This window comes from Heterocephalus glaber, unplaced genomic scaffold, assembly GCF_053883595.1.
Source record: "Heterocephalus glaber isolate CG9 unplaced genomic scaffold, H.glaber_assembly_v1.0 deba00001452, whole genome shotgun sequence".
In the NCBI taxonomy this organism is placed as follows: Eukaryota; Metazoa; Chordata; class Mammalia; order Rodentia; family Bathyergidae; genus Heterocephalus; species Heterocephalus glaber.
Genome location: NW_028258302.1, coordinates 7536431 through 7550093, shown reverse-complemented (window position 1 = coordinate 7550093; position 13663 = coordinate 7536431). Strand labels below are relative to the sequence as shown.

Genomic DNA, 13663 nt, shown 5'->3' with positions numbered 1-13663 from the left:
CTTTTAGTTTCTGCCACTGCCTTCTACAAAGCACAACCTGTAATTCAGTTCATGTGTGAAGTTCTTGACATTCATAATATTGATGAGCAACCAAGACCTCTGACTGACTCGCATCGGGTAAAATTCACCAAAGAGATAAAAGGTGAACTAATTAGCATTTAGAACAGCTTAACTATAAAAAGCATGGATATAATAACTTATTGAAATGTTTTTAAAATTAAAATCTAATATTGGTAGAAATATAGATCAATTATAAAACATTAAATTCAATTTAGGTAATGTTTAATTGAAGGATATGGCAAGTAATGGAATTAACATTGATAAGTAGCTGATTTTTTCTTTATACTCTCTTCCTAGCTGAAGGAATAGGAGTGTCTCATATGATAATACTTCCTGTTAAAAGTAGAAAGCTTATTCCCCAAAAAATACTGTTACTTTAGTAGTAGAATCATTCTTTGAACATATTGTAATATGTCGACTTTCTTCTTTTTTGGATATGATAGGTTTTAAATTTTATTCTTTTGAAAATGTATCATATGGGGCTAGCTTGTTTCATATATTGTTCTAGAGTCATAACTTAGCTATTTAATAAACATTATAGAGTTGATTATTAATGTTGCCTGTTTTAGTAGCTAAAATTTGTACAGTGGTATTGCATCATATTCACATTTAGCCTACCTAAATTCATGTCTCTGTTCTCCCAAAAAGAAAAAGAAAAAATAATTTTAATAGTATTCTAAAATGTAGATTGTATATGTGTTATTTATGTCCATTTCTAAATACACTTAAATATACAGTACATATACAGTTTTTTGTCCAAACACATATTATGCTATCAGCAATTTAAGGGATTTTTAAAAGAAGATTATGATTATGTACAATTTTGATTATATATAGTTCTTGCCTTGTTGATGATTTTAGAACTTAATTACTATTTAAAATGTGACTCCAGGCCAAGGATTTAGCTCAGTGGTTCTGCCGCCTGCCTCGCAAGCGCAAGGTCATGAGTTCGATCCCTGGTACAAAATAAAAAATAAAGTAAAATGTGACTCCACTGTATTTAGTTTATTATTTAGACATGTAGAGAAATTAGATGTTCTCCTATCAGAATGAGTATCATATACTGTTAGCTCTTAAGTAGCCAGAAATAATTATGTTGTTTTTATTTTAAGATTTTACCTATTTGTTGCAGATATCTTTCAGCTTGTTGTTTGAATGAAATATTCAAGTTTGCTCACTGACCATCTCTCAGTCCCCAAATCAGTTAGAGTAGCTGAGCACATCCTGCTTGCTCCAGTAATTGTTCATTCTTTGCCTTCTGCAGTAGCCAGAAAAGAGATAGTCATTGTAATAAAACATTGAAAGGAAAATCCTTCCTGCTTTAAAAATAAGCATTTGGGGGCCAGGGATTTAGCTCAGTGGTTTCACTGCCTGCTGCGCAAGCGCAAGGACCCAAGTTCGATCTCCAGTACCAAAAAAAAAAAAAAAAAAGGGTTTATTTATTTGAAGTTATGTAAGTGCCCAAATAAGAAACTAGTACATGTAACTGTTTTGCAGTCATATCATTGTCCTTCCATAATCTGTATTAACTGCAGTTAGCATTATCAGGAGGTTAGTACATTACCTACCATTATATATGTGATCATCTAAATGCTATGGTTTCCAGGGGAGTTGCTGCTTAGTTACCACCTCTGATATCATGAAATCATTTACATTATTTTTTGGTAACTATGCAATCAACTCATATCACCACTCCCTCACAGAAAATACAAGATGTACAGAACAAGGATCCAACTGCTGCCCGGAGAGCATGGACTCGGTCTTAACTTCAACTGCTCAGGGGCCCAAAGAAATGACTGAAAAAATGACTAGAAAGCATTATAAAGTTGATGTTATAGTGAAGGTAAAGCCAAGTTTATAGGTTAAATATTTATTAAAGGCAAAAAAAACTTTGGTTGGATGGAGGGCTTGGGGGGGTCACCTGGGCAGAGAACTATCTAGTCCATTTTTTAAATTTTTGACTTTTTTGCTAGCTCCCTGGATTTGGGGATCTAATTCTTAAGTACCTGTGATCCTAGATTTTGGGTAGGAAAATTTGAGTTGGCTCTAATTGACAAACCAGTGATTTTTATTTTTCCATTCAAAGTCAAGAAGACTTTAAAAAAAAAAAAGAAGGTTCTTCAAAGTACATCATGTATCCCTACCACAATAATTCAAGAGAATCAGTTTTATATTCTGTACTATTTGGGTTTAATATTTTAACTGGCATGAGGAAACTTGTTAACTGTTAAATATTGATACAAACTGCTACGGTGAATATATTTTTAGTATATTCATTTTACTCCAGTTGAATTTTTTCCAAATATTTGATAATAACTTTGGGTTATTTTTTTTTAATCTAAAATTCATGGTAGTTAAACAGCAGAAATATTGGGGAAAATACATGGCAAAAGTACCATAAAATATATAAAAATACCAATTTACTTTTGGTAAAAGCTTATTTTGTAGGCATATAGAACCTTATCAGTATTGTTTAATACACAGGAAAAACTCGGAAAAAAGTGCTACAAGTAACAGAAGTTTGTTTTAAACTTTTCTATTGTTTTTCCCCTAAAGATGATATTTTTACATCTTGCTTTACTTCATATTATTGGTATAGTATTTCCTTCTTATAAGGCATTCCTTTGTATTTTCTACTTTCCTTTATAATACAAAGGCATAGTAAATTCTCTGATCTGAAATTTTAGTTTGTAAAGGTAAAACTAGTTCTCAGTGATTCAATTAGGAGTACTTTTCAAGTGAAACCCATACCAATGTAAAATGGGAATGTTCATTTAGCATCTTAATTTATGCTGATAAATCAGAAGAAAATATCATTTACTGTGAATGAACTTTATGTTTAGTATTATTAGATAAGAAAATAAATTATACTGTAGGCCTTCTTAACCTTGACTCTTGACTTTGTGGCCTAGATAATTCTTTGTTGGGATAGAGGTAGTGCTGTTCTGTGTATTCTGGATATTTAGGAATATCTTTGGCCTGTACCCAGTAGTTGCCAATAGGCATCCTCCAGGTTCTAACAGTCAAAAAATGTCTCCTTGAGGTCTGGGGATGTGGCTCACTGATAGAGTACTTGCTTAGTGTACATAGCCTGAGTTCAATTCCCAATACAGCCAAAAACTTTTTCTTCACACATATGTCTCCCAGGCAGTAAAATTGCCCCCAGCTGAGAACTGCTTCATTGTAGGAATCACAAATACAAAAAGTAATAAACATAAATTCTGTCTAGAACCTAAAAATTGCCCTCCATCTATACCTGTTACAGGTTTTTACCTTCTGGAATCCAAGCAAAACTTGGATTTGGAGTTGCTTATCTGTGACCAATAGTCACCATATGTCTGTTTTTTAACTCTTCTCCAGGTAGCTCCAAGACTGACCAGTAGGGTAGCCACTAGCCAGGTATAGTTATTTAAATTAATTAAAATTAAATAACATTGAAATTTTAAGGGCTGGGGATTTAGCTCAGTGGTTCCACCACCTGCCTCACAAGCACAAGGTCCTAAATTCGGTCCCTGGTACCCCCCTGCCAAAAAAATTGAAATTTTAGTTTCTCAGGCACATTAACCACATTTCATTTGCTCAGTAAAACATGTTACTAGTGATTATCATATTAACTCAAATGTAGACCATTCTGTCATCTCAGAAAGTTCTGTTTGACAGCACTACTTAGGAAAATTCATATCCCCTCCCCCAGTTCAGCATATGTAAAGCCCATTTCTTCACTTTCTAGAGGTTGCCTGGGATCCTTGAACCCTAAAGCCCATATAGACTACAGGGATAATAAAAGCATGTGCTAAATTATGTGTATGCATGTTTTTCTGAGAGTTTATTAACTTTCATCAGATTCTCAAAGGAGTTAGAGGGTAACCTGCTTTAGGAATTATTTTGGTTACTTTTGATTTCTTATAGTCCTTACTGTAAAAGAGCTGTGTCACTATCTTATACTTCAATAAAACTGTTGCTCTGCTTAAGTTAAAAGGGCCTGACATGTTTTTCTTCCCACTTTATAAATCTTTGAAAGGTTTCTTTCTTATGAAATTCTGATTTCTCAATTTGTATGTGATGACTGGGCTATTTGAATATCACATACATTAAAGGTTATAAACTGTCTTGAGACTTCATTCCCTCTTCCCTTTTGTAGCATAAATACCTGAATTTATTGTTAACAGGGTTTTTATTAATGCAGAACTTTGTCCCTTTGCTAATTTTATGATTGTTTTTTATTATGTGGAGTTTGATAGAATAAGCAAAATGTTTGACTTTAAGGCCTACTATAATTATAACCATTATCAGCAATGTTATATATAAAATTTGTTAATGTCACATTGCCCGTATCACAGATTTTCTGTGTGCTCCGAATTGAGTTTTTAAAGTAGTTAACAGGCTTTATAAGTGTATTTTAGATGTGACAGTTCTGTAACCTCCATTTTCTTGTTGGGAACAGGTCTAAAAGTTGAAGTGACTCATTGTGGAACAATGAGACGAAAATACCGTGTTTGTAATGTAACAAGAAGGCCTGCCAGTCATCAAACGTAAGAAAAGCTGGTGTTTGCCAGAGCAGTGGTGATGTGAGGCATCTTGCTCTTGGTATAGTGGGTTGGGTGTTACATTAGTTCATAGTGGGATAAGAGTTGTTTCTGTCTACTTTTTTTTCTTTCCAGCTTTCCTTTACAGTTAGAAAATGGCCAAACTGTGGAGAGAACAGTAGCACAGTATTTCAGAGAAAAGTATACTCTTCAGCTGAAGTACCCACACCTTCCCTGTCTGCAAGTGGGGCAGGAGCAGAAACATACCTACCTGCCACTAGAAGTAATGTCTTTATGCTATTTATGAATATCTTTCTATTCATCATTCTTTGTGGGTCTTTTATGGTCTGTAAGTTACCCCATATTCCCACATTTATTTTGGTATTGAATTATTTTTAAATATTAATTTATTATAGATTTTAATTAGAAGAAATAATACGGAAAAAATTCATCCGTAGTCCTACCACTATATATAACCACTATTTTTTTTTTTGTACTGGGGATCAAATTCAAGACCTTGCGCTTGTGAGGCAGGCATGGTGGCACTGAGCTAAATCCCTGGCCCAGCCACTATTTTATATACCATAATCATTGTTAGCATTTTTATATCTTTCATTCTTTTTATCCCATGTACATTTAGCCTAATTATAATCATATGCTAAAGTAGTTTTGTCCACTGCTTTTTTACTTAAGATGATTTTAAAAAGAAGCTGTCTAATGAAGTATATTTTACATTTTTTATTTCACGTTTTGACATTGAGAACTAATAAAAAATATATAGAGAGATATATATTTAAAAATTTTCTATTTTTAGGTCTGTAATATTGTGGCAGGGCAACGATGTATCAAAAAGCTAACAGACAATCAGACTTCTACTATGATCAAGGCAACAGCAAGATCTGCACCAGATAGACAAGAGGAAATCAGCAGATTGGTTAGTATTTAACCTTAGAAATGGGAATGTAAAACTTCTTAGGAGCCAAGCACAATGGCTTATACCTGTAATCACATCTATTGAGGAGGCTGAGTCAGGAGGATCAAAAGTTTGAGGCCTGGGGCCGGGGATTTAGCTCAGTGGTTTCGCTGCCTGCTGGGCAAGCGCAAGGACCTGAGTTCAATCCCCGGTACCTAAAAAAAAAAAAAAAAAGTTTGAGGCCAACCTGGGCAATTTTGTGAGTCCCTGTCTCAAAATAAAAAATATAATAATAATAAAAATTAAAGGGGCTAGGGATAAAAACACCTCAGTACCACCAAAAAAACTACCACTTATTAGGGTGAGCTACAAGTAAGAAGAAGGGAAGGGGGGAAAGAGAGAGGAAAAAACTATTCTTAAACCAGTCCATTCCTTATTAATAGTTCATGGACTGTCAGAATTGAAAAAGAATGTAATCTAGTGGTGGTGTTTTTTGTTTTTGTTTTTGAGGATATTGGGGGGTGACCATTATATGACATTAAGTCAGAAGGACTTAACCGTAGACTCTTTAATTAGGTCCAGGGAACAGCTTCTGTCAAAAATTAATGTTTTAAGTTGGTAAACTGGAACCTGTAGCTAAACCAGAGGTGGGAAGAGAGAAAAAATCAAGGTATTATGACTACATGTACTGAAATTCCTAAGTAACACTCTGTCTCAGACTGTTTAGCTTTCGGTATCAGATTGGCAACTATACAGTCTCAATAAATAGAGGACACCATGTCTCACTGTGGGAGTTACCAGTCCTACTTGATAAAAGTGATGGTCCCATTCCACAATGTTACATATACTTAAAAATATCATATTGTATACAATAAAAACTCAGTGTTGTCTGTCTTTTTTTTTTTTTTCAATGCAGTACCAGGGATTGAACCAAGGACCTCATGCAGGCTAATCAAGTGCTCTATCACTGGGCTATATCCCCAGCCCGCATGTCTTTTTTTGTTTTTTTAAATACAAAAACGAATGAAATAGGAAAGATTAAAAATAAAAGGGAACTTGGATCTTATCTTCTCTCTTAAATACTATACTGCCTAAGGAGAGAAAAACTAGAAATAGTGAGTATCCCCCAAAACAACTTAGTAACACTTTCAGAATCAATTTTAGAAATTATTGGAAAAAGATTACAGAACTGGCTCTTTCGTCTTATAAGTGAGTTACCAAAAAAAGACTTATTTTTTCCTTATAATTTTGTGAAGAATGAATGAAAGTTACTACATTTTTAATTAGGAAAATATAGATGGGTTCTCATCTTGGACCTTTCTCTGATTCTACCATAATAATGTTTAAAATCTTTACCAAAACCTTCAAGAGACATTGACACCTTTATCTATAAAATCTCAATAATTAGCAGTTTTAATTCATTTATTATAGCTTAACTATTCAGACTGAGAATACTCTATAGCTGTTAAAAGAACAGACTGGAGTCTAACACTCCTGAGTTTGAAGCTTTGCTTCTCCACTTAGTGTTATCATATTATAGTTGTAACATCTAGTCATTTGACTTTACTAAGCTTTAGTTTTATCAAACTCTGTAAAACACAGATTATAAAAGATTTACCTTTGTGGCCCTAAGATAATTGTGAAAATTAATTACTAAGCACTTAGCACCATGCATATCACACAGCAAGTCTTTTTTTTTTTGGTACCGGGAATCGAACTCGGGACCTTGCACTTGTGAGGCAGGTGGCAGAACCAAGCAAGCCTTCTTACATAGTAATTATTATTCATATCTTTACTATGGAACTATACTAACACACTACAGGAAGTGTATGGCAATTAGGCTTGAAGAAAAAGATGTATTAGAAAATGACTTTTTCTGTCTACTGTGGGGAGATTCTGTCTGTATATTTAGATTATATGTTTTTTAATTGCGTTTTATTCAGATATAAACACTGCCTTTTTTGTAATTTTGTTTGACTTTCACTCTGAGAACAAATAAATATTTTGAAGAACAGCTCTTATGCTATAAGCATGAATGTAAAATGCAACATTGAATAACATTAAATTCTTTCTTTCATTATATGTATGGATATATTATATAAAATTTGTAAACTGTAACTCAACTCTTACTGGCTTTCTTGTCTGTTTCCAGTGTGTCCCATTAGTTAAATTTTATATGGTAATATGGTACTACTGATACGAAAATAATGAAGGAAATGTGTGTAAATTGTAAAGTAAATAGTTATGAAAAAGATATTAGAGCTGGAGATGTAGCTCAGTAGTAGAACACTGCCTAGTATGCTTGAGGCCCTGAGTTTGAGCCCTAGTACCAAAGGGTGTGGAGGGAAGGAATAAAAGAAAAGAAGAAAGCAAGCATTGGCATTTTTAATGTTTCCTATGAAACTTTTATTCACCCTGATATGTGCATTTATATTTTTTATAAATTACCAAGGGGTTCCCATATTTCCTGCAGTCCATTCATGACCCATGATCTCCAGGTTAAGATTTTTGCCTCTATACTTAGGGTACCATTAAGTAGACCTATTGCAAAACATAGTTGACATAGTAAAGGAAAAAAAGAGTTCTGGTGAGTAAAGTAGTGGATCTATGGGAATTTTGAGAGTAACTGCAGACTTTCTTGTTATTAGGTAAGAAGTGCAAATTATGAAACAGATCCATTTGTTCAGGAGTTTCAATTTAAAGTTCGGGATGAAATGGCACATGTAACCGGACGTGTACTTCCAGCACCTATGCTCCAGTATGGAGGACGGGTAAAGCCTCTTGATAATGTTTTAATCATATACATGTAGTTTGAGAGAATAGAAAGAAGGATATCCTAGCTAAGTCTGGAATTTAGAAAGTATTTTATTGATCCAACAATGTAGTTTCCTATTTCAAGATGAGTGTCTTTGCTTGAGTTCGGAATTTTTAGCAGAGCATGGTAGCCCATGCTTGTAGTCTCAGCGCTTGGGAGCCTGAGACAGGCTCAAGGCCAGCCTGGATTACCTAGTGAGTTCAAGGCAGTCTGAACTACAGAGCAAGACCATGTCTCAAAAACTCAAAAAAGAAAAAAAAAAGTGTAAATGATATTGGCTTAAAACAGCCAGTTCTGTGTAGACTATCAGAAATATATCAATTCTGGGAACTCAAAATGCTTATTTTCAGCTCATTGAGATATATTGCTAAGTTTTTATTATTTCTTTGCCGTGTTATTTCTCTTCTTCCATAGAACCGGACAGTAGCAACACCAAGCCATGGAGTATGGGACATGCGTGGAAAACAGTTCCACACAGGAGTTGAAATCAAAATGTGGGCCATAGCTTGTTTTGCCACACAGAGGCAGTGCAGAGAAGAAATATTAAAGTAAGGCATGTTGTTATTTTGGTTTGGAGACCTTTTTGTGCCTAGGTTTTTTTGGGGGAAGGGTATTTGTTTTTAGTTTTTTGTTTTGTTTTCTAGTTTGGGGGGGGGTTGTTTTTGTTGATTTGTTTTTGTTTTTGAGACAGGGTCTCTCTGTATAGCTCAAGCTGGCCTTGAACTCACTATGTAGCCCAGGCTGGCCTCAAACTCCTGGTGGTTCTCTTGCCTCAGCCTCCCAAGTGCTGGGATTACAGATTGTGCTTAGTTTTTAAATTACTCATCTCATGTTCCAAAAACATTACCTCAACATGGAATATGTTTAGGGCCAGGGATTTAGCTCAGTGGTTTCGCCACCTGCTGCGCAAGCTCAAGGACCTGAGTTCAATCCCCAGTACCAAAAAAAAAAATGGAATATGTTTAACCACTGAACTTTTTTTTTTTTGGTACCGGCAATCAAACTTGGGACCCTGTGCTTGCAAGGCAGGCGCCAGAACAACTAAGCTAAATCCCTGCCCCAAACCACTGAACTTTAAAAATATTTCATCTGATAGTTTGATGAAAATTTCTGAATTCATTAGTCTTAGGTTTTTGGTGGGTTTTTTTGTTTGGTACTGGAAATTGAACTTGGGACCTTGCGCTTGTGAGGCAGGCGGAGGAACCACTGAGCTATTTTAAATCCCTAGCCCTTGAATTCATTAATCTTAGTAAAGTCAGTGATTCATGTTCTAGATGTCCCAGTAAAGGAGTTTATGTGGTGTAAGAGTAGCAACATTGTCTTTTGTTGTTGTTGTTGTTATTGTTTTGAGACAGGGTCTCACTATGTAGTTCAGGCCAGCTTTGGACTCACTGTGTAGCCCAGGCTGGCCTTGAACTCACAGTGATCTTCTCACCTCAGCCTCCAGAGTGCTGAGACTACAGACATGCATCACCACACCCAGCTAGCAGCACGGTCTTTTGATGGCCAATAGGTAGGTTTAATTCCAATCTTTTTTTTTGCAAGGGAGGGGGCGGCGATCGAACTTGGGTCCTTGCGCTTGCGCAGCAGGCAACGAAATCACTGAGCTAAATCCCCAGCCCCTTTTAATTCCAACCTTTGCCATTTCTGGGCTTTATTACCATGGATAATTTATTTAATCTTATTATTCTTCAGATTTTACCTTTGTAAAATAGAGATAATAGTACCTACTTACCTCAGAGGTCCCTGTTTTTCTGTTGAGGTTCTTGAATGATTAAATTCCTCATTTCTGCTTCCTTACTTTCCAAAGTATGGCCTTCATCTCTATCATGTTCTCCTCTTCCTCAGATTCTTTTTTTTTTTTTTAAGATTTTTTTTGGTACCAGGGATCAAACTCGGGACCTTGTGCTTGGCGAGGCAGGCACCAGAACCACTGAGCTAAACCCCCGGCCTTTCCTCAGATTCTTTCCTCTAACTTATAAATGCTCAACAGTCTTCTGTTCAAACAAGTATGTTTTTAATTGGGCATGGTGATTCATAGTCCCAGCGCTCTGGAAGGCTGGGGTAGGATATAAATTCAGGCGCAGCTGGGCAATTTAGCAAAACTATAAAATGAAAGGGGCCAGGGTTGTCGCTCACTACAAAGGACTTGGGTTCAATCCCCACTACCACCAAAAAAAAAAAAAAAAAAAATCTGCAGTTTTTGTCAAGTACCTGTTGTCCCAACTACTTGGGAAGCTGAGGCAAGATAATCTCTTGAGGGCTGGGGATTTAGCACAGTGGTTCCAGTGCCTGCTTTGCAAGTGCAAGGTCCCAAGTTCGATCCCCGGTACCAAAAAAAAAAAAAAAAAAAAAAATCTCTTGACCCCAGGAGTTAGAGGCCAGGCTAGGCAACACAGCAAGACTGCCCACCATCACCTCCCCTCAAAAAAGAATAAAATCTGCAGTTTTAGTTTTGTTTTTTGGGGTATGTTTGTTTGTTTTTTTAAAGATATGGAGTCTTGAGCCAGGTATGGTTACACATACATTTAATACCAGAGCTCAGGAGGCTGAGACAGGAAGATCGAGAGTTCAGTGCCAGCCTGGACTATACGGTGAAATTTGTCTCACAATAACAGAGCAACGAACAGACAGACAGACACATACACTTGTAGTATTCTGGCTTTGAAACAATCATCTTGCTTCAGCCTTTCCAGTAGCTGAGACCACAAGCATGTGCCTCTGTACCTAGCTGCAATTTTCATTTTACCAATCCCTCAGGCTTGCAGATTTCCCCTGCTCTCCTCCCTTGAAAGCTTAGAGATCTGCCAACACTAATTCCTGGAAGATCTTCTGCCTCTTTACACTTAAAATTCTAATGATAGTCAATAGTCTCATCTTACCCATTCATTTTCTCATAATATACACTGCAGTAAATATAATTGACTACCTTCTTGATGTTCTTTCCTCTCTTGGCTTCTAGTCCCTTTTTATCTTATTTTTTTGGCTTCTTTTCTTCTTCTTAATCTGTTTCCTCCCCTTTGAGACTCCCTCACAATCTCAAGGGCTTTTGCTGTCACACTTGTTTGTAGAGTTGTGCTGTTGTGAAAGAATACCAGCTCTGCTTGTGACTGTCTTTACTGTAGGCATCTCTGACAAAGAATGAAACTCAAAATCAGTGACATTCAGTATCTTTCACTTGTCTCTTACTTCCCTGGAGTCCATTTTCATATATTCTGGATAAAGAAATTAAAGCACTATATTTCTTCTATTTCTCTGGCCTGTTTCCCTATTTCCACTCCAATAGCTCTTTTTGAGAATGCCTTTTCCCTTTATCAGTCTATCAGTAGTCTATTTGTGCTTGTCATTTTATGCACAAAATGTAGTGGTACTAAGCCAGGCATGGTGCCACATACCTATAATCCCACCACTCAGGAGGCTGAAGCAGGAGAATTGCAATCTCAAGACCAGCCTGAACTACATAGCAATACTGTAAATCTCAAAGAAACAAAATAATAATATCACCTCTCTAGCTAATTTTCTTTTTCTTTTTTTTTTTGGTACCAGGCATTAAACTTGTGTCCTTGCACTTGCGAGACAGGCAGTGGAACCACTGAGCTAAATCCCCGGCCCCTCTAGCTAATTTTCTTAAGAAATTTTCTTATTTACTTCTTTATTAATAGCTCATATAAGTATATACATTAGGGAAAGTTATTGAATAATATGGAGATCAGTTTACCTCAGTTCCATTCAGAATTTGCCTTGCTGCCTTCATGTGAAAAATATTTGTTCTGTTTAACTCCATTTACTCTTTTTTAAAATTACTATCAAATCTCTAAATGAATGTCTTAGCTAGTCACGATGGCACATACACTAAGGGAGGCTGAGACAGGAAGGCCACAAGTTCACATCCTACCTGTTCAACTTACCAAGACTCTGTCTCTAAATAAAAAATAAAAAGGGCTGGGGATGTAGCTCAGTGGTAGAGCATCCCTGGGTTCAATCCCTAGTACCAAAAATATTAAAAATAAAAAAGTAATAAATGACTGTCTGTGGTCTTTTCTTTTTTTTTTGGTACCGGGGATTGAACTCGGGTCCTTGTGCTTGCACAGCAGGCAGCGAAACCACTGAGCTCAATTCCTGGCCCCCATTTTATTATATTTTGTTCAAAAGTTTTTATCCCCCTGCTTTCAAATAAAAGGTCATAAGGATGGCTTAATGGTATGGTTATCTTATTTGACCTTGAAAGGCCCTAATTGTTTTTTAAGCTTAGAGTTATTCCTTCAGTTTACATTTATTCACGGTGTGAACACATAGCTCAGTATCATTGGGCCTATGGCTTTTATTCAGGCTGACTGAAGATATTCAACTTTATACTTCTTGAACTAAATACTAATAAGGAAAAAGAGAAGGGAATGTCTACAAATTTGTACCTGTCCTGAGGGAATCAGTTTTGAGCAGTGATCACTCAGTTCCTTGACTTTTAGGACCTTACTTGCTTTCGAGTAAGTGAAATGATTATTCAGCCCTCCATCATTACTGGTTTATGCAAAATACAGAAATTTCTTTAAATATGAAATGAGTTTTTATTTTTTATCAGTGCAAAGAAAAATACATTAAAATGATACCTTCCTTATTTGTTTCTAAATTTTGTTTTCGAATTTTTTATCTCTTCTTGAGGAATAATCTTTCCAGCTATCCTAGTCTAAGATAGGTAATACTGTAGAAATTCTACAGTAGGTCTTAGCTATGGCTCTACCATTTATCTAACCATTCAATCTTTACTAATATTTAATGTCCCTGAAACTTTTCTGATTTATAAAATGAAAGTAATACCTGACCTGCCTTTCTCATGTGAATCTTGCCAGGATCAAATTAGAAAATACACAATAACTAAAACGTATTAAGCTCTTACCATGGTCATAGGCAATGTGCTAAAAATGCTTTTCATATACTGTTTAGTCCTCACACCAACCCTATATTGGTAGCAATCATTTTATAAATGAGGGGAGATACTTGCCTAAGATTTCAGATACGGTGACACATACCTGTAATCTCAGCACTTTGGAGGCAGAGGATCAGAGTTCAAAGCCAGCCTAAACTATGTATCATGACCCTATCTCAAGAAAATTGAAAAATAAAATTTCATAGCTAGAAAGCACAACTGGGATTGAAACTCTCCGTGCTGACTCTAGAGCTGAGCTCTTAACCAGCATACTCTATTCCTAATGCCCCTTATAAAAACAAAATATTATATAATTGTATGTTTTAGTTTTCAAAATACACTAGTGCCCCCCCTCGTTTATGGTTTTCCTTTCCGTATTTCAGTAACCAATGGTGAAATGCAGTTCAAAAACGTTAGATAGGAAA

General features: G+C 35.8%; 1 protein-coding gene across 7 annotated transcripts in view; it reads left to right on the top strand.

The window, feature by feature from the left end:
* The window catches only part of LOC101716266 (argonaute RISC catalytic component 3), a 119305-nt gene that overhangs the window by 67522 nt on the left and 38120 nt on the right, over positions 1-13663 (top strand). For all 7 annotated transcript variants that reach the window (XM_087215299.1, XM_004850944.3, XM_087215301.1 and 4 more), the window contains 6 exons: positions 8-142; positions 4505-4592; positions 4722-4869; positions 5401-5520; positions 8148-8270; positions 8729-8862. In XM_087215299.1, coding sequence (XP_087071425.1) covers positions 8-142; positions 4505-4592; positions 4722-4869; positions 5401-5520; positions 8148-8270; positions 8729-8862 — 748 coding nt within the window. The remainder of the gene's footprint in view (positions 1-7; positions 143-4504; positions 4593-4721; positions 4870-5400; positions 5521-8147; positions 8271-8728; positions 8863-13663) is intronic.